We start from the raw sequence: 25,571 nt of genomic DNA on the forward strand, positions 1-25,571 counted from the left end.
AGTTTTTTAAATTTATTCCTGTCAGTATTCTTGCTTTCTATTATTTTCTATTTGAAGTGTTTTTTAAAAAATAGGGGATGTGTCCACATGTCTTGAATATCAGTTTGACCTAGATTTAAGTGATGAAGACATGATATTTGACCATTGGGACTTGCAAATCAATTCCTACACATTCACTTCTCTGGTTTTACATGGTTATATATGTATTAGATATCTAAATTAAAATTTCTTTATTTCAATTTACAGGTGTTAAAATTTCAAGAAATTCTGTGACCTAGTCAGTATTAAAGAACATCATTCACAGAAACTTCTTCCTGTGGTAAACTTCTAAAACTAGCATGGCTTTGAAAAAGATACGTAAACTCTTCAAGAAATTGTTTTTTCACTGGAAAATTTGGAAATTTAGCATTATTATTCTTGTCTTTATGATATTTTTGCTTTTATTACAAAGAGAAGTTGGCATTGAGGATTCTAAAGATGAAACAGGAGTTGAGCTGGTTGTGGGAAAGAAAAGTCACGTATTAGGTCTGATGTTAAATGCAATGAACAACATCAAGGGTGCAAAACCGAAAATGCAGATAAAAGCACCTGTAAGGCAAACTAAGGTTCCTGGAGAGAGGCGCTGCTTGCCAGGACATTATACAGCAGTGGAACTAAAACCCTTTCTGGATCGACCCCTTCAGGATCCTAATGCTCCTGGAGCTTCTGGTAAAGCATTTAAAACTGTCAATTTAAGTTCAGAAGAGCAGAAAGAAAAAGAGCGTGGAGAAGAAAAACACTGTTTTAATGCATTTGCGAGTGACAGAATTTCTCTGCACCGAGATCTTGGACCAGACACTCGACCTCCAGAGTATGTTGAAATCTGTATGTGCCAAGAGTTGAAAAATTTGTCCGAAATGCGAAGTGTGCAAAGTGATTGGATTCAGCATTAGGTGATAGTTGGAAAGGAGTCTTTTAACTATACATCATGATTGACTGATCCACAGTGCCAACGCCCAGAACATTTTAAAAGGCTTGCTTATTTCAAGGTTGTTGAATTCAAAGCTGCGATTTTTAAATAGCTTTTTTTGGCTTTACTTGTAAGCTAAATTTTCTCAGTGACTTTCTGAGTTTTAATTAAGTTTTAATTAAAATGAAAAATCTGATATTTTACATTTAAAAGATGATTTTTCCCTCTTTTAGTATTACATTCTAATAATTGTAATAAAAAATACTTGCATAATTTAATAACCAGGAGTTGTAAATTGGTGAGCAAATCAATGAAACATCTCTGCAGTGTTGTATATGGATACATTTGATATGAAATCTCTAGGACTTGGTGGGTGGGATTGTTTTTGTTTTTGAACAATCTCTATTAGCTTCAGAGCATTAGCTGTAAAGTTTGGCTAGAAATTGTAGAGGCTGAAACCACTTAATCTCCATTATTTAAACTTTGCATCAGAAAGAGAAGATTTTTGTAAGAACTTGAGTCAAAACTTTGTGTACGTTTTGTAACATCTGATACTTTTTAATCTGTAGATGTATTGAACAAAAGTTTAAGCGTTGCCCACCATTGCCAACTACAAGTATTATAATAGTTTTTCATAATGAAGCATGGTCCACTCTGCTCAGAACTGTTCACAGTGTGATGTATACAGCTCCTGCCATACTGCTGAAGGAGATTATTTTGGTGGATGATGCCAGTGTTGATGGTAAGGAAGAGTCTTTCTGTTTTGCTGTGGAACGTGGTGGGTTGTTGCTTAATGCATATTAAGTTTGTATACAGAACTCATTAAGCAAGAGTATCTTTTTTGTATCACTGAGATGTGTAATAGTATTAAAAGTGCTTTTTTTTTTTTCTTTTTCTATAAAATAAAAAATGCTCAGCCCCTCATCTGGTCTTTATAAGGTTGGTCAAATATGAAATTCTTAGTGCTTAACAGGGTTTTAACTCCCATTTCTGCTGATTTCAACTATAACCTTTTTTTTCTAAGTTTTATAGTGACACTTAAACTGCATAGCTGGTCGTGTGACAAGCAACACTCTTAGTGTGTGTTTAAAACTCATAGCAGTTTATGGAACCAAGTATCCAAGGGTAAATCCATCAGTGCCTGAAACAGTTTTTTAGGATTTTATCACAGTGATTACTTTTATGCAAAGAAATTTTCTTAATATGAAGGGAAACATATCTTTCCTAGAATGTGAAATTATTTAATATAAAAAATATCTTTAATACTCAACCTGATGGCCAAAAAATAATTGAATGGACACTGAGAGTGATCACAAATGAGAGTTCAGAAAACTTTATGAGCTTAACATCATCAGATTGGTACTGTACTCAACACTTATTTTAAAATCTGTTTTTAGTATATTGACACACAAATGTGATGTATGTTCAGTAGTATAATTAAAAACTAGGGGGCAGAAGGATGTAGAAGGATGTTTGGAGTGTTTGAATTCTGGAAATCTTAAAAAAAATGTGTGGTTTCTGAAACAAGTGAATATTACAGCCTTTGAAAACTATTCAGAATTTGTTGTCATTAAGAAAAAACAGTAGCAGGTGCTGCAGATAATTTGAGTAAGTAGATACACAATCTATTTGCCATGAACATGGGTTCTGAGTATTTTACTGTTGATGCTGCAAAACAGATGTACAAGCAAATGACCTTTGATTGAATATTTTTAGTACTCTGTCTCCCCCCAAATGAACAATAATCAGCCCCTAAAATAACATTTGGCTGTCAGGAATTGTTTATTGCTTTGATGTAGAGGTATTACCTTGTATTATTTAGAGTGAACTACTTTTTTTGCGCTATTGGTTTACTAAAGTGAAAGTGAAGGTTTAGGCAGTGGCATATATGTACTGAATATCCTAAAATTGATTTTCTTTTTAGAATACTTGCATGATAAACTAGAGGAATACATAAAACAATTTCAAATAGTTAAAATAGTCCGTCAGAAGGAGAGAAAAGGTCTAATCACTGCACGGTTGCTGGGAGCTTCAGTAGCAACAGCAGAGACCCTGACGTTTCTGGACGCTCACTGTAAGCCTAACTGTACCATGCTTGATTTATAATATTGTGGCTTTGATTTAATATTGCTAATATTTATGAATATTCATGTTGTGTAATCTTGCTGTTTTATATTATTTAACATATATTGGTATTGCTTTTTAAAGATATTGCATAGTTGCTTCCTGTGAACTTGTTAAACTAGTCTGTATGCTACTATACAGTGAAGTCAATGTTTAGTGTTTGTTGCAATTTTTTCTTTCTCCACAGGTGAATGCTTTTATGGATGGCTAGAGCCATTGTTGGCAAGAATAGCTGAGAATCCTGTTGCTGTTGTAAGCCCTGACATTGCTTCTATAGATCTCAATACATTTGAATTCAGTAAACCGTCTCCTTATGGATATAGCCATAACAGAGGAAATTTTGATTGGAGTTTGTCATTTGGATGGGAGTCTCTTCCTAAACATGAAAATAAGAAAAGAAAAGATGAAACTTATCCAATTAGGTAACAATTTGAAGACTAATTTAAATGCTTCAGGTTTTATGTCTTTGGTTATAAACAGCAATTTTTAAATGAAATAAGTATGATCAGAAGGCTTAATGTCTGAGGTTGTGTGTTTTTTTATTTGTTTGTGTTTGGTATAATATTTCCTTAAATAGTAGATAGTAAATTTTAATGTTTTCATTAAAATATACATAGCCTACTTAAGGCTATGCAATATTTCTTTTTGTATATACAGTAGAAAATGCATACATGTATGTATATACAGTAGAAAATATGAGAAATGAGCCTACAAAATAAGTTAATTTTGTTTGTTTTGTTTTTTCCTTGAGGAGGAGTGGATTGTAACTTGTTCTTTTGAAAGATGGTACCACAAATTCTGGTATTCCATCCATCATTCCTAAAATGATGACCATAAAAGTTCAGAACCCTGAAATACAGGACAGTTATGGTGGTGCATTCAGTGATGTTTGTATGCACTTTGGCCTTAGAGTGGTTATTGGTCTAGAAGATGCCGTTTCTCCTGATGCTGTCTATTTTCCAGCAGATTTGTCTAAATCTGTTTTTAATAAATTATGATAAAACTGTCAAGTGAGACTTGATATGGGCAGATTTAATTGTTTGAGATATTAAATGTACTAGGAAAATACATCAGTGCTGTAAAACACTATCAAGTTCATTGAAAGCTCCTAGACTAGTTACACCAGAGATTTTAAATCTATAGTTAGCATGCCTTAAGTGAAGTTTGAATCCTGAATTTTTTTTTCTTTTTCTTGGCAGAACACCTACTTTTGCTGGAGGTCTCTTTTCAATATCAAAAGACTATTTTGAACAGATTGGAAGCTATGATGAAGAAATGGAAATATGGGGAGGTGAAAATATAGAAATGTCTTTCAGAGTAAGTTTAGATACTTAATTAATTCACTGTGCTTCACTGTATAAGATATTTGAGGACAGATTATTAGACCTTGATTTCTCTGCTGAATCATCTATCTAGAATGTAGAAAATGGGAAATACATCACTAATCATCTATGAAGTAAACTCAATATTTCTTAGTGAAGTGATATTTCTATTTAGGTTTGATAGCGAAAATATGTAGGAAATTCACTTATGGCTTTCCTAATATATACGTGCTATTTATTTATTTATTTATTTATTTATTTATTTATTTATTTTGGTAAACAGTAACATTGCTGATTTCTTTCCATCTCTTTAATTCTAACTGCAGCACACTTATACAAAACATATTATTATTAGGTATGGCAATGTGGTGGACAGTTGGAGATCATGCCTTGCTCTGTTGTTGGCCATGTCTTTCGCAGCAAGAGTCCCCATACTTTCCCCAAAGGTACTCAAGTGATCACACGTAACCAAGTCCGCCTTGCAGAAGTCTGGATGGATGAATATAAAGAAATATTTTACCGAAGAAATACAGAGGCTGCAAAAATTGTGAAACAAGTAGGTGGTGGTGGTGGTATTAGAAATCAGGCTTGCTGCGTTCAAAGTTTTGGTGAGCAAAAGTTATTTATTGGCAAAGTATGTAAGAATTGTAGATATTTGAATGGAAAGGCAGGTAGAGTTCCTTTTGCTTTATGCTGTAGCCCCAAAGCACTTAAGTGATAGTCACCATGTCTTTGTTTTTTTATTGAGTTCTTCATACATTCTCTAAAAACTCAGATTCTTTATACTGAATGGATATTGGACCTATTAGAAGAATACTGAACATAGAAAAAGCAAATTTTTTTTTTTTTAGTAGGAAATGTACTGTCTTGTTTTTCTCAGTTTGCTTAGTATTTTTGTCTTAAAAGCAGCTTTCGTTGTTCTTCAACTGGAAAATTAAGCTTGGTCAGTGATATCAGTGCTACTTCTAGCTGATTAAAACCTTAAGCTAAATTCAGATTTAGGGGCAAGAGTTGGTTCGTTTGTTTATTTCTGTGTGTTCTGGAATGTAGGTGTTCTGCCAGCTGGAACCTCTACTTCAGCTTTTGGAGAAGCCAGTTTTTCTCCCTTCACGTGTTAAAGTTTTGAAAAAGTGGTATTGCTAACAGAATTAGCTTTCTCAAGAATGCTTAATAGCTAAAGATAACTGCATTTTGTTTGGGAGATTCTGCATTATGCTGGCTATTACGCGGGTTATTTTATTAATCCAATTCATTAATTCAGCCCATTGTTTTTAGTGAGATGATGTGCATTCATCTAGCTTTATAGTTCTGGTCAATATGATCTTCACTTGTATGTAGTTTCCACCTCTAACAGTGCTGTGTTAAATTCCTTTTGGGTCTGAGGATGCTTGTATTGCTTCCATGTGTCAAAGTACATTTCCTGCATATGCTTTGAAATGCTGCTTGCAGGAGGTTAGTGATGTTATGCTACAGAAAAGCAGCATTAATGGTAGTAGTTTAGTGTTAAAAAAAATCAACAAATGAAGCTTAAAATCTATTTTAAAATATTATGCAGAATATCAGAACAGAATGTTATAGATTTATTCCTACAACACTGGTATTAGTAATCTGAACACAGCCCTCTTACATCTATCTTTCCTGTCTTACCTTCATCAGAAGACATTTGGAGATATCTCAAAAAGACTTGATTTAAGGCAGCGTCTGCAATGTAAAAATTTTACATGGTATCTAAATAATGTTTATCCAGAAGCATATGTGCCAGACCTGAATCCTTTGCTCTTTGGATTTGTAAGTTGTTGTTTTTTTTTTTTTTTCCCTCATTCTACATATTTTCTATAGCATTTCAAAATTCTGAAAGTTTGCTAATCTTTTGTTCTACTTAGCCATCATTAGCATTGTTATAGTGTGCTCTGGACAAAGGATCTCTTCTGCATACCTTATGATTTAAATATTTTAACACTCTGTCAATTCTGATATGAATTTTAGCAAGCATGTGTCCTAACTAACAGCAACAACTCAGCCTGCTCAGATGAGCAATGTTCTGCCCATCACTAACAGTTAAATAACTAAACCGGCTGTGAGAGACTTTCTGAATCATCAGAGTAAATATATTTTTAAATAGTAAAAAGTTTGAGGAAATTTTTGCTCATGTTAATGAGGAAACCTGTGCTTTGACAGCTGTTTGCTACTCAGAACTAGATTCGTGGTGAGGAAAATTTGTGTTTGAAAAAATAAACTGTGTGCAGCTGTGTATACCATTGTATTTTCTCCCCAAATAACTTCTTGGTATTGCAGTCTTAAAAATAACAAAATATTAAATAACTATTTCTTAATTTCAGGTAAATGTGAATGTTTAGCGTAACTAAGAAAAAATGATTTAACAATTGCAATTATTTTCAAGCAAAAGTATTGTTTTATATATGTGAGACAATTTAAATCTCCTTGTGCATCTTGAGTTTTTATTTTCATTTTTGCTGATACTGTGTTTTCTCAGTTAAAAAATATAGGTAGTCATACCTGTCTGGATGTTGGTGAAAACAACCATGGTGGCAAACCCCTGATTATGTATTCTTGTCATGGGCTTGGAGGAAATCAGGTAAAAGATACCTGATTTTTATGATCTGTTCAGCTATAACCTAACTATGTTAAACCTTTACATTTATTTTAGAGAAACAGACTCATTTTTCTAGTGTATTTAACTTTTTTTTTTGTTAGAAGTTAATTCCTATGTATATTTTTTCAAGGAATCCTCTAGCATTATAAGTTAAACATACAAATTCACATTTTATACTTCTGCTGGTGGGATATTAGAAGCACAATGGGATAGCTGTATGGTAATAGCATGCAAGTGTATGTGTTTCCTAGAGGTTTTAAAAATTATTTTAAGTAATTTATGTCTTGAAATCTATATTCTTTCAAAAGTATGCTATAGGCACCTTTGGTATCCCTGCCTACACTATGTTATATTACGCCAGGAAACAACTAGTAATACTTAAGCTATGGAATTGCCAATCCAGACTTTTGAGAGCATAGTTTTATAGTTAAGCCTTAATTTTGGACTTGGATCAACAGAATATGATTACTCTGAGAGTAGCATATAGAACCAGTTGGACAAAAACTCTGCATGACAAAATATACAAAATCCTCTATGATGCAATTGCAGTTCTTCACTTGATCTCCCATTTCTGCTATGCATAACCTTCTCAACCTGCCCTTACTACTTTCTTGTAAGTGCTGTGTTCTTAATCCTTCTTTTCCTCATACTTCCTCCTATTGCTTCTTTCTCTGCCACCAGGACTCGCTTTGTCAAGGAAGATGTTGATGAGAATCCTGTCAGTGGGAGACCAAAAGGCCAGCCAGGCCTGAGCCACCTTCCCTATCACGATTGCAGCCTTGTAGTGTGAGGTCCAAATGGTCTACCCTGTACAAATGCAAATGGGCAGTATGAGTGAATTTGTCCAAGAAGAGCTCTCTGATGCATAGGTCTTGAAGGCAGCAAGTTAGAAAATGGTTGTAGAAGATACCGCTTTATGTAAAAATATTGTTCCTACAGGTCATCCAGTTAATGGTGTTCCGAAAAGTCGGATAAATTCTCCTGAAGTCAGTTGACGCTTTCCTAATTAATTTCTGGGGGAGCAGGAAAACGCTATGATTTAAAAAGCTACCCTGTTACATTGGTTTTTCTTAGTCTAGCATTTTTCTTTGGATTTTGTGGATGGAAATTATGTAAGGCTTTTCAGATTGTCACAGCTCCTGATGCAGGAGCACTGTCCTGAGATACTGTACTAATGTGTCTGTTCAATTCTTCTACTGCCATCTATTTCTAAGTTATCTTCCGATGTACTAAGACTGTTTTCAAATTTACTTTGGTTATTGCTATACAATAACAGTGTGAATGATTTTAAATGCCAGCCTTCAGAGAATTTCAATACAGGTTGTGCTGCCGGTGTACCAGACTGATTACTTAACTCTTTGCATAGTAATGTCTTGTTTTTAGATGTTTAATTTTCTTCAGCAGTATAGGCTGACATTTTCCCTCCTCCTTGTCTTCCCAGGCCATATTTGAGTTGGGAACCTAGACTTGAACCTTATACAGCACTCATCATTCTCCCCATTCATTCTTTGGAATGATATTCTAGAGCTGGAATTATATCCATCTCAGTGTCATCTTGATATCCAAACTAAGGTTCATTAAGCTAACTTGTAACTCTGTGTTTTCAGGGCTAATAGAGTTTTTGGAGATAAATAACTGCAGATTAAGTATTTAGAGTAAATTATTAGGACTAAGAACTAGGTGACTAAGCAGGTTGCTCCTTTCAGTAGCTGTTTCAGATAGTGATGCTGGGCACAGGAACTGAGAGTAAGATAACCTGTTCCTCAGTGCTAGCTGCGTTCATGCCGTGGCAAGGAGGAGAGGGACAGGTAGATGAAACCTGCTAGGAGCTACTTGAACCTGGATTAAAAGTCAAAGGAAGGATTTGGTGAAGAAAAGTGAGGTATGGACCCAGTGCATGGTATGACAGGAACTTGCTATTTAAAGGAGAAAAGGAAGAGACCAGGCTAGAGAATGGTAGGATGAGAGAGACAGAAGGACAGCTCTGTCTCTAACTGCTAGAATGCCTTTTTTTAGACCTCAGTTACAGCTTAGAATTCCTGAGTTTCCTGCTTTCAGGAAATAACAGTAGGACTCACTGGCAAAGCAGGTGCTTACGTTATACTTTTCTAATGCCCAAGTCGCACGGAGCGTGATGGCATCCTATTGTGAGCCTTAGTGTTTAGTTCAAGCAGTGAAAGTTGGCAAATGGGAATCAGTTTCGCCCCATTTGATAGATTTGGTTTCAGTTACTCTATTAAAAATCAAAATCCCTCAACAAAATTAAATAAGACTCTTAAAAAATTATACATGAATCCCCCGTACATACCTCCGCTCTTCCTTTTTGTATCATTTGTGTCATGATTCCTGGAGAAGCAAGGAACAATATCTTCCCTCAGAGTGCCTTTGCACCAAGAATTTTTACCTGTTTTACTTTAAAGTACTACTAGGCGAATATTGAAAAAATGCCTTTTTTTTTTTAAATAGTGTGCATGCCAAATATTAGAGAAATGATTCTTTGTTTTCAAATTGTTAAATAATAGGAGAAATCTATTTCTCTATGTATTGGAATTTCAAGGGATTAATTTAGTTTGATATTCTTGTTTGTATTTATTTACTAATCTTTTAAAAATATTTAAATAGTATTTTGAATATTCGGCACAACAAGAGATTCGCCATAACATTCAGAAGGAGCTCTGTCTGCATGCTGCCAGAGGCCCGGTGCAGCTCCGCGAATGTAGCTACAAAGGCCGGAATACCTTTGCTCTCAGAGAGGAGCAGTGGGAGCATCGAAAGGTAATTAGATGGTGCGAGGAATGGGCATCTTTGTTGGCAGTATTTTATATCGGTTGACTCTGGTTTCCAGTTAAAAAAAAAAAAAAAAAAAGCCAAAAAGGAAGTTCAGTTCTGGGAGGAGATGCAGGTACTTTCAATTTTTAAGGTTGCAAGGTTAAAACTTGATGTCACTATTGTAAATGTAACTGCAGTGATGGCCTTATTGTACTAATGTAGTCACTTGCAAAAAGCGATTGATATCCTGTAGTGGCTATCCGTGCAGTGTGTCTGGAAGTTGGACCAAATTTTTTATATCTTTTGAAGTATTTAATGTTTTTTCTTCCTATCAACACAGGTTCACACTTGTGTATGACTAGATTTCTTTTGCCAGCCCTCTTTTGCTCTATCTGTATGACGGAAATCTTCTTAATGATAGTAAGCTTGGAAAAACAAAAGGAAAAAAGAAGGGAAGGTAAATAGCATGCTCATTGGATGCTCTTTTTATTTTTGGGTGCTTATTTGCTGTTTTCTTCCTTTCTCACCCACTTTAGGATCAGTCGCTGTACAGTGCAGCACTACGCATGTGCCTTACAGGAAATGGACAGCATCCGAGTCTGACATCATGTAACCCATCAGACCCCTTCCAGAAGTGGATCTTTGGCCAAAACAATTAAAATTTGCTATTCATAGACTAGGAGGCATATTTTAAGATAACAGATGCATTCTAAGCTGTGACCATATATATATACTGCATTTTTAAGTGATGCAAAGTTTAAATGTAAAATGTTTAAATCATTTTTTATTCCCTTTATTTGAAGTTGGATATAAAATTTGTCATCAGAGATCCCTTCGTAGACTGTTATACCAAAGAATGTTTTGAGGCCTCAAGAATAAGAAAAATGTTTACAGCCTTTCTGTAATTCTGTGTTAACCACTGGTTTGTGGATGTCATAGTCCCCTCTGCGGGACCAAATATATATTGTTTTTCCACATTTGGTAGGGACTTGTGAGGAAGGCTAGCTTTTTTATGTAGTATTAGAAGAAATTCTTGTACACTGTCTGAAAACTAAGATATATATTTTATATATATATAAAAATGCTCAATTGCTTGCTTTGTTTTTTTTTTCAACATTTATTTTCATGGGTGAACCTTTTTCTCTTTTAAACTTCTCTCACTTGAAAATAAAAGAAGTATTTGACTTAACTGCTGAAACCAAATGGGCCACACAGTGCTCAGTTTCTATCAAGTCAGTACTTTTGCTGTGGAAGAGTTCCTTTTCCCTGAAATATATTATTTATGTGTAATTCTTTTAATAGATAATCTGCTTATCCTGATCTCTCCTTCTATTCAGCAAAAACTTCTTGTGTAGCTTTTCTTATAATTTCATGTATTTTGAATTTGATGACAAAGATAAATTGTAACAGATTTCCTGAACTGCTTAACATTAACCTATTTTTCAAGTATTTTGCTCATTGTTACTTTTAGCTTGCACATATCATACTAGCACCACTTTTCTTTTATGGTCTGTAGTGATTTGTGCAATGTTTACCTAAGGGGTTTCAAACTTTATTTGTACATAATTTTTCATGAAAACACTTACATCTTTTTCACTGTTGTTTTTCCTTTTCCAAAGGGCAGCTTTATCAGTCAAAGTGAAAGCCTTGACCTCCTAACTGTTCTTCTGGCTCTTTTATTGAAATATCTTACTCTTGCAGGTATTCAGAAGTATACTTTAACAGAGCATGTTATAAATACCCTTCCTTTGGTTACGGACTTTAAAAATATGTTTGTCTTCGGGTATTTTACTATGTACAGTTGTCAAATATCCTTCACCTGGTCTTTTATCACAACTGCTTAATGCGCCCATATCCTGACCTTTAATAACATCTCTCTTCAGCATAAGAAATGTCCTCATAAGGAACAGAGGTGCAGTGCTATTTAAAAATATCTGCTTCAGGGTATGTATGTGAGAGTAGACACATACAGTTATGTATGTGAGAGTAGACACATACAGTTTTAAGGTTAGTATGCTACTCTTAAAGCATATAAGAGCACACAAAAACTGCACTTTAATAAGGTAAGCTCCATTTCGTAATAAAATTCTATAGTTCGATTGGAGAAGAGATCTTCAAGACCTGCCTGGATGTGGCCCTGTGCCCCGTGCTCTGGGTGTCCCTGCCGGAGCAGGGGCTTGGACTAGATGATCTCTAGAGGTCCCTTCCAACCTCAACCGCTCTGAGTCTGTAAGACTTAACTGGGTGCTGTGAATTACAGAGATATAAATAAACCTCAAAGTTGCCTAGTTTGTGATATGGGGGGAATGTGACTGTGAAGACTGTGTGGCTAAAAGCTTAACACAAAGTAAGTGTAGTGTTGTTAGGGAGTCAGGGAGACATGTCAAAGGTAAAGGGCTCCTTGATTTGGCAACCTGTCAAAGGAATTGCATTGAGTATCTGTAGGATCTATTTAAATTACGCATTTTTCAAAATAGTAGTTTGTGAATGCCAGGAGTAAAGGCAAAGGGTTAGCTATATCCATTGTTAGTAATCAAACCTTCTGTTTCAGGTTTTATCACCTTTTAGTATTAGTATTTAGCACCAGTTAGTATTTTGTGCATGAATACATATGGGCTATTTTAGTTTATCAGCTATTCAGTATTGTAAACTTTATTTTTTAAATCTCTTTGTATTTAACTGGCTTTAAAAATCTCTCAACTGCATGCAACTTCTTTTTTTTTCCCTTGGCTTCTGAGTTGTAGTTAAAAGCACTATTACCAATGTAAATGTTTTATCAGCAAAAGCTCGGGTTTAACTAGATCTCTTTCAAGGTAAGATGTTTTTATATAGGATTAAGGGAATGATTCTCTAATATGTAAATTTAATCAAATATTCTTCATATGGAATAAATGTGACTTTAGTATTTCTGTGTTGAAAAATTTTAAACTGAAGGACAGGAAAATCTGCCTGAATTTGAGGAAAACCTGTGGGGGTAACAGAGCTCCTCCTTCTCTGGAGTTACTCAGACTCTGCCTGGACACAGTCCTGGGCAGGGTGCTGCAGGTGACCCTACTTGTGCAGGGAGGGGTTGGACTAGGTGATCTCCAGGGAGAGATGCCTTCTGACCCCAACTGTTCTGTGATTCTGTGAAATAGGAGACAACTAGGACATCTAAGAGCAGCCAGTCTTGCTTAATAATAAACTCTTTAACCATCTATATCTCAAGAAAAGTGTGTGTAAGTGCAGATCAAGCCTAGTTAGATCCAGCTAGTAGGGAAAATAGTATTTTCTTTAAGTACTGTACTTTAAGAGAAGGAAGATAAAGGAAGAAGTCTTTTTAAGGTGAAGGCAGAATGGTCTGTATAATCAAATATAAAGTTAGGACTTAAAATTAGGTGTTAAGGGCTAATTTCAAATTTGATTTGTAACCTGATGAACTATAGTCTCTGGTTTGTAGTAACTATCTCATTAAAGATCAATGGTAATTTACCTTTAGGATTTGTTTGATGGATTCATAATAGTTTAAAAGCAAAATATGGGCAGGAGCCTGTCTTTGGCTAACTTCACCGTACCTGACTAGTGGCAAGGTTGGCTCCTGAAAAAAAGCAAGGCCAAATCCTTTCAGTAGGTGTAAGGTGACAAGGTAGCAAGAGCATAAGCAAGCACCAGCAAACATTTGCTAGGATTATTAATTTAAGCCAAATCTGTTTTCTGACTTGACAATCATGTTTTTGATTAGAAAAAGTTAAATCCTATCTTGGCTCTGTTAAGCTGGGGAGAATATCCCAGGAAGTAAAAGCAATAGGGCTTCAAGTAAGCTGTTACAAGGTGGACTGAGGTTGCTGGATAAAGTTATTTAATGACATCTGTGAAACTCAAATTCTGTATTGGGGGGACTCAAGCAAGATCCTGTGCCCTAAGATCTTTCAGTTAATAGCTGCAATATGGGATACAAAGTGTTCTTATTGCTTTTGCAGATCAGTATGGGAAGGGCAGCAAATGCTCTTGGCAAACCAGAGATGCACTTGAGGAAAAATGCATGTCGATGGGAAAATCGTTGAGCAAGCACGAACAGAGGATGAATACATAGATAGCAGCTGTGCTGTGTTGGTCCCCAGTTATGAGATGAAAACCAAGAGTGTTCAAGAACCAGTTCTAGAAGACAAGGTATTTAAAATAAGCGTGTAAAAAAAATTCAGTGAACATAGGTCATGTTATACAGCAAATGCATTGCATTATTTTTAATACTGTTGAAGTATATTTTCATGCACTATGTTTTTCTTAAAAATTTGACAGACTGGAGGTTATATATCTGAACAACATATATAATGCTCATTAGCCTTTCTTCTTTTTCGAGATAACATTCAAAACTTGGATAGAATTTAAATTCCAAGGTGACAAGGGTTCTGTTGCACTTGGAGATAGGAATTGCGCCATGAACTGGAGTTCAGTGCTGTGGAGAACCGTTTCTCTCTCTCTTTTTTTTAATCTATCTAAGTGTTATTCTAGGACCATATTGCGCAGGTGCAGCAAGTGCTTGTGCTTGTCCTCCTGTTGCCTAGTTTTAATATTCTGTTGTGAGTTCAAGTTGTGGGAGGGGAAAGTTTATTCTGTAATCTCTAAATGCCTTTAAGATTTTCCTTTTTTTTCCTTTCTGACATAAGACTGGTCAATAGGCCAAAACTTACAAAATGCTTTTTTGATTACTCTGAAACACTCTAATCTTTCCTTTATTTCCTATCTGTTCCTTAAGATATGAACAGATATTTCAGTCTGCCTTTCTGCAGCACTTACTTCAACAGCAGTCAAGTCTGTTACTTAGACTTCTGCTACCTGCCAGAGGTTTACAGCACAAAAGAGCTGGGGATTATTGTTCAGCTGAAAAATATTAACAATACCATGCTCTTGGGCAAAATAAAAGAAGGAAACACATGTAAAAACAGTGAAAGATATTAAGTAACTTGCTCTGTTCTGTGCAAAGATCTCAAAGTTCTTTGCCTATTTGGGGTATCGCTTCCAATTAAAAACTTTATATATATAGGACAGTATTCGATAATCAAGATGAGAACAGAGAAAATGATTGGAGGTTTAGAAAAGATGAATTATGAGGAAGGACTGAAAATGTTTATTTTTTTTAGCCCTCTCTCTGTTAAATGGTATGAATCCTAAGATTGTGACTAGTAGCAGCAGAGAGAAAGGGAACAGTGTTCTTCATCCACAGTGCAAATGTTGGGCTTAAGCTTTCCTTACCATAATTTACAAAACTACAAATGTACTGCTGAATGCTCAGGATACTTAAACATAGGAACTGATGTCTAGAAAGACGTGGACTTAAAACTTGGACTTAGAGACTTAAAGAGAAAGTTAGAAACGTGTATCTAAATGGGATATATGATCTTTGATAACATAGTTCAAAGCCACAGGAAAGGTTTTCAGTGACTAGCCTTTTAAAATTTTTCTTTAAAATGTAACAGAGCAGTAAAAAAAAAAGTGAGAGGTTCAAGTACTAGTCACTGTGCATCTTTTCCGTGCTTTTCTAGCATTACTCTTTAGTCTTTCCTTAGGAATAAGTTTCCTTGCAGGTTTTTCTTAGAAGGCAGAAGCAGATGTGCTGCTTGGCATAACTTGCTCTTCCAGCATGACTCTCTTGAGTAACACAGTATGTTCTGCATTGCAGTGCGGGCTTTTATCTACTTGATTTGCTGCGTGCATTTTTTTAAATATATTGAGTTGCTACAGCTGAGAAACAGGAGGAACTGCAAGAACTTATGCTCACTTCTGCCTTTAAAAAATAGTCTTCCACATTTTGTGAATTAGCCTTTTGCAGTATTATGCCTCTGATGAAGAATGTACTCCACTGGAAACAGTTGGAAATCTGGGGTCAGTAACTGGATTGTCAGAACCACCACCAGGCATTGAGCTCTTAGCACTCCCTTAGTGGGCCCTAAAAGAATTTCCTTGGAAAAAAAATCCAAGAAAGGAGTATGTAACCTTTTCTTCTTTTCTGTACTTTAACCTGTTCTCTTAGTTCTTCATGTAGGAAACCTTGTTTATAAAAGGTTTCGTCTAAAGCTTCTTTTGTCTCCATGGCGCAGTGACATTTCAGGTTGTAGTTTAATTTTGTAGTATTTAGGGGAAAAAAACACTTATTTTTATTAAAATATATAAATATTAAATTTTCAAATTATGCTCTGTTTTTAAGGTGTTTTTAAAGGTGTATTTTTAAAAGTAAATCTCCAATAGTTGATTCTGTCCCTTTTAATCCAATTGTTAGCTCGATTTTCTGTTTTTAAAAGAAGCCAGGATTAAGTATATAAATAAAATGACAAGAGATGATGGGTCGTATTAGCCATCTTCTAGGTTAGTTATAGAGGCAATCCCAACTGGGGGCAAAACACACACTTCCTTATATAATTATTATACAATATTTCATTATATTACACGTAAATGATAGGCATTAAAATAGCTGTTGCGGTTCATTTTTGAAAACTTACTGTACTTTCTCTCTGGTGTGTTTTTTTTATGTGATGTTGCACTAGAGGGACTGAGTGCACGGTTGATAGTGTCTCAGCAATGGAATTGCAGGAAGGATGATCTACTCGAGTGAATATGTGATTTGTAAAACTTGGTAGTGCTGCAGCTCTAGACAAATTTCCATCTGGATTCAGGCAGTATGAGTGAGGCCTGAAGTCAATGGCAGTAAGTGCTGAGGTATCTGTGGAAGATGGAGAAACATTTCCAGCTAGTAAATAACCAAAGTTGAAGTAACACAATAACTTGCTCACTGGGCATGAACAGTCTGTGCGCTGTGCAAAAGGTCAGTAAGAAAGCTGCAGAAGAAAGGCTGGTTCTGTCTCACAGGTGCTAACTCCTGAATAAGGAAAAGAAGTCCATTTTCTGGCTCACTCAGAGCTCCAGAAAACAGACCTTCAGCTGGAATGGAGAATTAATAGAGCCTGAAGGGCACGCGCAAACTGTTGGGAGGCAGTGACCAAAGCAGGATGGCTACTCAGGGACTGAGTGGATCTGGGAAAGTGACCTGTCAGAAACTTCAGCGAGAAAGAATAGCTACAAACAATTACATAGTTTTGGTCACGTTGGTATAGTTGCTTCTAAATGTCATTCGGTAGAATAGCATTTATTTCTATGGAGTATCTGGCACCTAAATAAAAGCCTTTGCTTTAGCTTTAACCCTTGCTTTCATAGTAGTTACCAAGACAATATAAAATTAGCCATTTATCAGGTGTTAGCAGTCAGCAGCAACACAGCATGCTTATCCAAAACCTGAAACTGTTCTTTAGGAGCAGGATACATTCCCTGAAAGTGTGGGGTTCTCTAGCCAGACTGCTACTCCAAGAGCTCTTTTAAAAGAATCTGCCTGACATTTTTCCGGGGAGGAAAAAAAGGGAGTCAGGGGAAGAGAGCGAGCTCAGGGTGATCACGGCTACTGCCTTCTGGACGGGTAGCAGGCGGCGAGGAGCTGGAGGCTGCCAGTTACTGACTCGCTGAGGTCTGCGCTCAGCGTGTTCTGGGCTTGCAGCGGGTTTGGTGGCTCTGGAGCAAAGAGCTGCATCCGGGGGTGGCTGCCTCTGCCAGGCCCAAGCAGCAGAACCTGAAGCCTTGTAGAGGCCAAGAGGGATGAGAGCAGCCTGTGCCATTGCTGTGAATAATATCCAGTGTGCAGGTCCAAAAATAATAATAATAAAAACCCAACAACTTAGAAGACTTACCATTAGCTACACTTTCTGTATGGTGTTTTCCAATACTAAGTGTAAGTGGGAGAGCTCTCCTGGAAATGCCCATTTGCCATTACCCACAGCTAGTTAAACAGAAATGTGGAAATAGAAAGGGTTTCAGCTGTCTGCCTACCTATCACGTGCTGTATATATATATAAAATGAAAAAAAAGTGTGAACAAAAACTACACAAGCTAAAGTCCATTTCTGTGTCAGAAACCAAGAATTGTTTGTTGTATAATTCAAAACTCTCCTGAGTAAGAATAAAACAGAGAAATTATTTCTTTCAGAGAGTATCAGCATATTTAAACAGCTTAACAATTTAGAGGGTTTTACCATGATCAATTGACTGTTTCCCTCATTCTACGCTCCCCTTTCTGTATTATTTACCCTACTTTCAAAAATCCTTTTTTAATCAGTGAATAGAAAACAAACAATATCCCTGAAATATGTATTAAATATATGTATCTTTGTTCCTTTAGCAGTTATCCTCATTTATCCTGCAAACCATCAAAACTGTAAGATTTTAAGTTACAAAAAATCAATTGAAGGTTTTTTTTTTTTTTAGTATGCTCAATTACACTTCTAAGACACAACTAAAATATCTTCAAGAGCCTCCCATTATTAACAACACATTTTAAATGATGATGGTAATATTCATATGAAGTGCACCCTTGACAGGTGCAGCTTCTGTTTTACTCCTTTAAAGCACTTGTAGTAATGGTGCTATGGCCTCCTAAGAGGGAAAGCAGTAATGCTATTACAGGGGTGCATGCACGTATATGCACAGTAACGTACTACGTAAAAACCCTGCATCGCTCAGATGCCTACGTGGACTAGGGACACGTACCAGAGCGCTGGCAGCAGCGCTACCCTCCATCTTGCTGCGCTCGCGTCCTCGTTCATGAAAAACAGCAGAGCCTGCGGCGCGGGCAGCCCCAGAGCCGGGGCGCTGGAGGCTCCGCCCGCGTCCCCGCTAGTAACTGCGCGCGGAGCCTTGGGCAGCAGTGACTGCAGCCCGCCTGGCACCAGCACGAGCGGGCGGAACGGGAGCACTGCTCGGTAATCACTGCAGAGCTGCACCTTGCTGCTGAGCCGTCCTCTCGCTGAACTGGCATCCTGCTCAGACGTCCTTCTCTTGAACATTGCTTTATTTAAAAAAAAAGACTTAATTCTTGGTAAGACATATGTCTTACTAAATGCTGCCGCACAGTTGATCACACACAGTTCATGGCAATTCAAACACAGTGTGACAAGATCTGCTCCTGTAGCTCTTCTTCTGTAACGCCTAATACACTGAATCTCTGAATGGTACCTTAGAGCCTTCAAGATTTTTTTTACTCTAGAGAACAACACCTGCTCTTTATCAATTAATTATAAATATCTTTATGAATTATAAATACAAATAAGTTAGCCATATATAATTTGTCATCAATGACGACACCATGGCTTAAAAGTATTGTCATGATAAAGGAATGTTAATTAGCAAATTTAAAAATAATGAAGCAACAGAATGGTTTATATGCCTTTGTAGTTGTTGAAATAATGCATAAAAATACTAAAAACCGCCCAGCAGAGGGGGCTATTGCTTTTTTTTTTTTTTTCCAACAACTGTTTTTTTAAAAAACCTTTCTTTCATCAATCAGTAAGCATGCTAACTTGCTACGACGCATGCGGAAGAATCACACAGTTTATTCCATTGGCCAAAGAATGGACAATAGTGTTCCTTAAAGCATAAAGAGTTACACCAAAAAAGAGCATTTATATATTGTTAAATATTTATATACTGGTTAATAAACAAAAACTCTTTCTTACATTATGGGGCTAGGAGAAACAAACAGCAGAATTTCACAGTGCATCTTTCAAAGCTGCACAGTGAACCCGGGGGGTGGGATGTGTAGTCCTGCTCCCTTCTGCTACAAGGGAGAAATGTCTAGATGGTGTCACAGAAATAAGATGCACAGTTGATGTAACGTAGAAACCTGTTTTACTTCATTGCAAACAAATGGACAATTATATATTGTACAATATACAATAAAAATACAGCCGATACAAGTGCCACTAATTACCAAAGAAAACCTAATTTTAAGACTTAAAAATGCTCATTTTTTTAATATATACATTGCAGTAATAAGCCACAATAAATACATCAACTTCCATATCAGTCATAATAAATACTAAAAATATAAATACAGAAGAATACAGTTAATTTGAATAAATTATTACAACATAAGGTCTAGGTTATGTTCTGTTGAATATTATTGTAGCTTATATTACCCTTTGGCATCTTTGATGTTACAACTTAGTTTTTGTTTTTTGTTTTTTTTTTTTTAAAAAAAAGCAAATCTGTAATTCAGGAACCTGTAGAATTACTTTCATATTCAGATTTTTTAAGATGCGCTTTGTTTCCCTTCCCTTCTTCAAACAGTATTAAAGCAGTAGTCGAATTAAAAATGTTGCTTTTCTGTTGAGACTGCCACAATTTTAGCATGTAAGATTATCTTTAATGTAAAAATGTTAATTAGTTTACATTATAGTTCTCAAAAATTGCTTGTTGGAAGTAATGTACAAATTTTAAACATATGGCTGCAATTATACCACAATTTTACCAGTTCCCATTTGAATGGATTTTATACCTGAAAGACCAGCAATTTAAATGCTTCTTAAGTCATGCTGAGGTGTATTATTTACTACTTGCCAACAAAAATTTCAAAAGCAATTTTATATTATTATGGGGAGATATATCTGTATATGGATAGATATACAGAAATGCATCTTTTGAAAGACAGCTGGAAGAGAGAGAGAGAGAGAGAGAGAGAGAGAGACTGTAAATTTGAAAGACTTTGTATTTGTTAAAACAATGAAATCACTTAAAATGAAAAAGGTGACTTTTTTTTTCTTTTTTTACAAAACTGCAGTCTATTGGTTGTAGATGAAATCAAATCAAAATAACAAAATACCGTGATGTTTTTATGCTGACAAGTATTAACTAGCACATCTGTACTGAGAGATGTATTTTTCAAAATGTTATTACAGCAGAATGCCCTTTAACTAAGCTCAGTTTTACCGTGACACTATCACAGGCTGAGGCTGTTTGTTAGGAACAGATGTCTAGCACTTATTTTACATCAAACATCTTTCAAACAGGTTTCACAAACTTTACTCGGGACATATTTCCATAGACGTGGCCGCCATCAGTCAATTAAAAGCGGAGGGGGGCAGTGGTTAGTTAAACATTGTTTATGTGGGCATTGTCCTCTGAGAACTGACGTGGTGGTATTTTGTGTGTGATGGTTTGCAAAAAGCCACTGCCTTTTCTCTGTCTTGTTTTAAGCACCCCCAGCTGCTGCATACCACCACAAGAACAGCTGTGCTCAGGCTGCAGAGCAGAAACTCACAGGTGGGCAGCTGTTTTTTTTTTTTTTTTTTACAGTAATGCCCCAGTACCTTCACCCATACACCCAAGCAAAACTGCATGCCTAAAAAAGATTAAAATGGAGAAACCTAGCAGAATTACCTGCCATAAGGTACTAACTCTCATTTGAAAAGCACAAGCGAAGCTACTAATAAGGGAGGAGGACATATAGTTCTTCTTTGCTGCTAGTCTCTTGTAATCACAGTAGTTGGTTATATTAGAACATGCCCAGGAGCCAAGGTAACTAAAATGGTATTTATCAATCACGCCTCTGCAGCTGATATCGGCAAAGCAGGACATGGATGTGGTGTTTCTGGAGTTTGTGTGTTTTTTATTTATTTTTTTTTAAACCTGCCCCCCAATGTTCTTGAATAATGTTTAGCTGCATCCAAACATTATATAAAAATGGTATTTCCTGTTTGCACTGAGTTGATGAGTATGTTTTAAAAATGCATAAATTGGCATGTTCTAACATGGCCTAGCTTGTAGTGAACATATGTCCATCTTTGCGCTACACATGTCTTCCTTTTTTAAGATTATTATTTTCTTATATTTTCTCCTCTAGGAAAAAAAAAAAAGTGCGCTGGCCATGGCAGATGGCCAGGGAACAGGGCTGGTGCCTGCCCAGTGTGGTGGGCTAGGCAAAATATGTGTAGTCTTGTTGCTCAGATGGTAAGCAATCTATAGGTAAATGTTATATACACAGCACAGCTCTTATTTTAATTTTCCCATTGTTATGGTGAACTTTATTATTAATTTTTTGCTCATTAAGTTAGGCCACAGAAAGAAGAGCTTGCTTTTGCTGTGTTGCTTTGCTGTGGTAAAATTTCTGTTCACTTCTGAGCAGCACTCCTGGGCTGGACAGAAAACAGCACTGAAATTTAGTAACAATAACCAAAAAAAAAATGATGTGAGTGATCTACTGGTGGTACTATAGACTTTGTATCTATGTATTTATGTAACCAAGGACCTTACAAACAGAGCATAGAGAATGCGAGTGGCAAAGCTGAAATCAGCACAGGTCTCCTCTTTCCTAGCCCAGTTCACTATTACAAAAATGTCATAAACTTCTGAAATATTGAAACATATTCTGTTTTGTATACAAATGTATGTATACAATCATAATCAAAGTAACTGGGTTTAGTGAGGATACAATCTCAACTGATTTGGGGTGCTACATGACCAGTTTGTCAGGGCATTTACTGAAACGTAACATGCAGGTAAGATGAGAAACGGGCTGTATCGCTGTTATCAATGCAGTGAGAAACACCACTGTAAACACTCAGTGCAATTTCTGTAGAACTTGTGCAAAATGCAGGCTAATGGTTTTAGCTGACTCAGAACACGTAAACAGATTAGTGAGGGCTGCACCATACTTAAAGCACGTGAAGACGGTTACTAAGAAAAATCAGATGGCCTTCAAAGACATGACAGATGTCAACTCAAAGTCTAATTCATGATCAGCAACTTGTGTAAATGCAAAATAATAAAACGTTTTCATCTGAATGGCATAAAGATAGCTGATCAGAAATGTTCTTTAACTGCTGGTCTCTAAAAGTATTTCTTTTCATTTTTTTTAATGGATCTTCTAGACATGAATTACCGCTCTCAGGAAACTCTTGCAATCACTAAAATTGCTTTTTTTAATCAGGAAAGTTCCAGTTTCACCCCTAACATTAGTTATAATATAATAATAATATAGTTAAAACTATAAAGCTATATAATCATTAACAATGTGTTTCCCAAGAGAGTCAAGTTCACATTATGGGGGGAAAGGCAGTCAGCTTTATGTGCGGCTTCAGTGATCTTTAGTGTGGAAATTCTATTTTATTCTTACAGAGAAATGCTTTTCTTATTACTGATTTTTTTTTTTCAACTAAGGTAATCATAAATTATCTGCTAGTTTATTATCTGACAAATTAAGCTATTATTAGTAGCTAAACATCTTGGGAAGTAAAGCTGACACAGGTTTCCAGTAAACATTTCAACAAATGATGTGCCAGATATATACAAAAGCACACCCGGCTGTATAGTTATCATTTAATAGCATAACTCAGCACACAGAATAAGCCTATCCATTATGAAAAGAGTGGTTATCATCAACAATAATGATTAAAAACTTGGGAGATAGGACACATAATATTATTATATATAATCACAGATAACAAAACTAGAAAAATTCTCTGTCCCATGCTATATTAAGCCTGCCTTTCCTTCAGTGGTATTTCTTCCCTCAAAGCAAAACCTGGAAGTCTAACCAAGGGGTAGAAGTCCCAACTCTCACATGGTGTCTATAGCTTGCACTCAGTTTCACAGCCCACAGTGCTGGGAACCCACCTCTGGTTAGGCCTATCATAATATTTTTTCACTCTTGTCTACCTATAAATGCTATAAGAAGCCTTAGTATACAGGAGCTGTTATATGGAGCTGTTTGAGGAATGGATTTAGCCTATATTAACAGATGATGGGGTTCTTGTTTTCCTCAGTACACGAAGGCTTGTTAATATTATTAGTCTAACTATGAGGAAATCTGTCAATTACAAAGATATTACTTTTTAAGTTGTTCCAAGAATTAAACAAGATTTGTTTTCTTTGCATTCTGAAATCATATCTAGAGCACAAAGTATCAGCTCCAATGAAGAAGAACAAAATGAGGGTATTGCTATCTACACCATGGCCTAGTAATGAAGAATATGTTCTCAATCTTTACTAGGCCTATTTTGTTTTCCAGTTCCTGGGAACTAGCTTATTTAAGCAAGGGAAAATACGTAGCAAAACCTCTTTATGTTGCCTTAACCCTGGGTCTGAAGCCTCCCCCAGTGGAAATATTAAATAACCTCCATCTCAGGATTTTAAAGTTAGTGCCACCATCTTAAAGCTAGCTGACATGTACTTTTTAAACTTATTTGTGTACATTAAAGATACTTTTCCTGTGAAAGCATGGGGACTAAGAAGATTTTTTTTTTAATTGCTCAATAAGGGGCTGACTGGTGAATCATAAAACTATTTCATTTAACTTTCCCCTAAGTGTAATACCCTGGTGAAGTGAGCATGATCATCTTGCCGTGGCCAACACAAACTCAGGTTAAAAGCTGCTCCTGCAGCACAGCTCCTCTTCCAGCTCAAGTAGTGTGTTGTGCTTTGTGCATTTGCTGCTGGTGTTGAGTGAGACCTCCAGCTTTAAGCGTTACCACTAATGCCAAATGCCTAGAGGGACTTGCTGTATCTGCCTTGAACAGAGGAATACTGTTCTCATTCCTACCCGCAGAGCATTCGCTGGTACATTCCTGACGTACTTCTCTCTAAAAGTGGTATCGAGGTGGGGCAGGCATTTACCTGGCTCTTCTTCTTTACAGAAAAGAGACCAAAGCAGAGCTCAAGGAGCTGCAGAGCAGAGGCTTAACACAGCCACACTTTACCCAAGAGATTAAATACGTTGCAACGTGGATCCAGGCCCTACAGAGCCTGGACTTTTTAATGCCGTTCTTATCGAACATGTAGGTTTTAGTGTGGAAACAAAAACAAAACAAACAAAAATGCCCACATTTCTAGTTAGTGCTTGGGGTAAAAATATTTTGTCAAATTATGTAAGTAAAAATTGAATACCACTGTGCACAGATTTCATACAAAAAAAAATAATGTCACCTTATTTTTTAAAAAAGAATTTTAAAACTCCGGCAATCTCTTCTGCTGGAGTATTGTACATGATTTGGTTATAAAGAGCTTCTAACCAGAAGAGTCACTGTTACAAGCTAGAATTTACACTGTGTTTACATGCATACTGCTAACCATCAAGATTTGCAAAGATAACAGTTAAGATGGATCCTTAATTCAACAAATAAGACATGTATACATTTCAAACTACTGGATGAATAATAAATAATATTTCAGTATTAGAAGAACAAAAATATCAAAATAGATTTGAAATTAAAATAAGGTAGTGCAGAATTACCAGTGTATAGAAAAACAAGCTCCCTTATCTCCTTCGCTAGAAGAAAGCAATTTTAGTTAATAAAGCAGTTTAGTTAGAGGTTGAGACATAGTGGGTACTCAAATTCCCTCTTCATTTTAAAATAAATGGAATACAAGGTAATACATATCCATACGATGCACTTGATAATTTGCTTGCAAACTGTCACATATACAAAATTTCTAAATTTCTGCATATTTCTCTTTGAATATTGGCTCTGCAGATCTGGAATATGATTAGAAGTCCAAAATAAAGGCAGTCTCATATTTTACAAAAACTGGTAGATATTTAGGAAAAGTTAGATATTTTCACACTGTTTTCCATTCTCCATTTAAACTGTGATCAGCAAGACTTTATAAATTGATTGCTGAAATGCTCATAAGTTGGTTAGGGAAAACTTACAGGTTTTGCTACAAGAAAGTTGATGATGCTGGTGTGTCACATACACCTCAGAGTCTGGAGCTACGGCATTTCTCAAAAATAATTCACAGTTCCCATATTTAATAAAGAAGTACTGCAAAATGGCACTAAAGTGCATAAATATCTGACTGTTTTGTTGGGCTGAAAGGTGCTGTGGAAGCGTAAACCACTGCTTTGCCACTATATACAAGATCATTTTTTCTTTGGGGAAGGAGAGGTTAGTTTGCAAATGCCACTGATTCTAATTTTAATGGCAGATTGTCTACTTTCA

General features: G+C 36.0%; 1 protein-coding gene across 2 annotated transcripts; it reads left to right on the top strand.

The window, feature by feature from the left end:
• The first annotated feature begins 264 nt into the window (after positions 1–264).
• GALNT3 (polypeptide N-acetylgalactosaminyltransferase 3) lies at positions 265–10,449 on the top strand. Of its 2 annotated transcripts, XM_010221177.2 has the most exons (10): positions 265–850; positions 1,519–1,691; positions 2,874–3,023; positions 3,261–3,495; positions 4,273–4,390; positions 4,751–4,951; positions 6,052–6,183; positions 6,890–6,991; positions 9,632–9,784; positions 10,315–10,449. In XM_010221177.2, exons 1-10 carry the CDS (start codon positions 339–341, stop codon positions 10,435–10,437), a joined length of 1,899 nt encoding a protein of 632 aa, XP_010219479.1. In that variant the 5' UTR covers positions 265–338; the 3' UTR covers positions 10,438–10,449. The 2 variants fall into 2 exon arrangements, with proteins under 2 accessions (XP_010219479.1, XP_088375582.1); XM_088519456.1 differs by lacking the exons at positions 9,632–9,784; positions 10,315–10,449 and adding an exon at positions 7,691–7,855.
• Positions 10,450–25,571: the final 15,122 nt, after the last annotated feature.

Source organism: Tinamus guttatus, unplaced genomic scaffold (assembly GCF_059628265.1).
Source record: "Tinamus guttatus ecotype Peru unplaced genomic scaffold, ASM5962826v1 Tinamus_guttatus_pri_ptg000060l, whole genome shotgun sequence".
Classification (NCBI taxonomy): Eukaryota; Metazoa; Chordata; class Aves; order Tinamiformes; family Tinamidae; genus Tinamus; species Tinamus guttatus.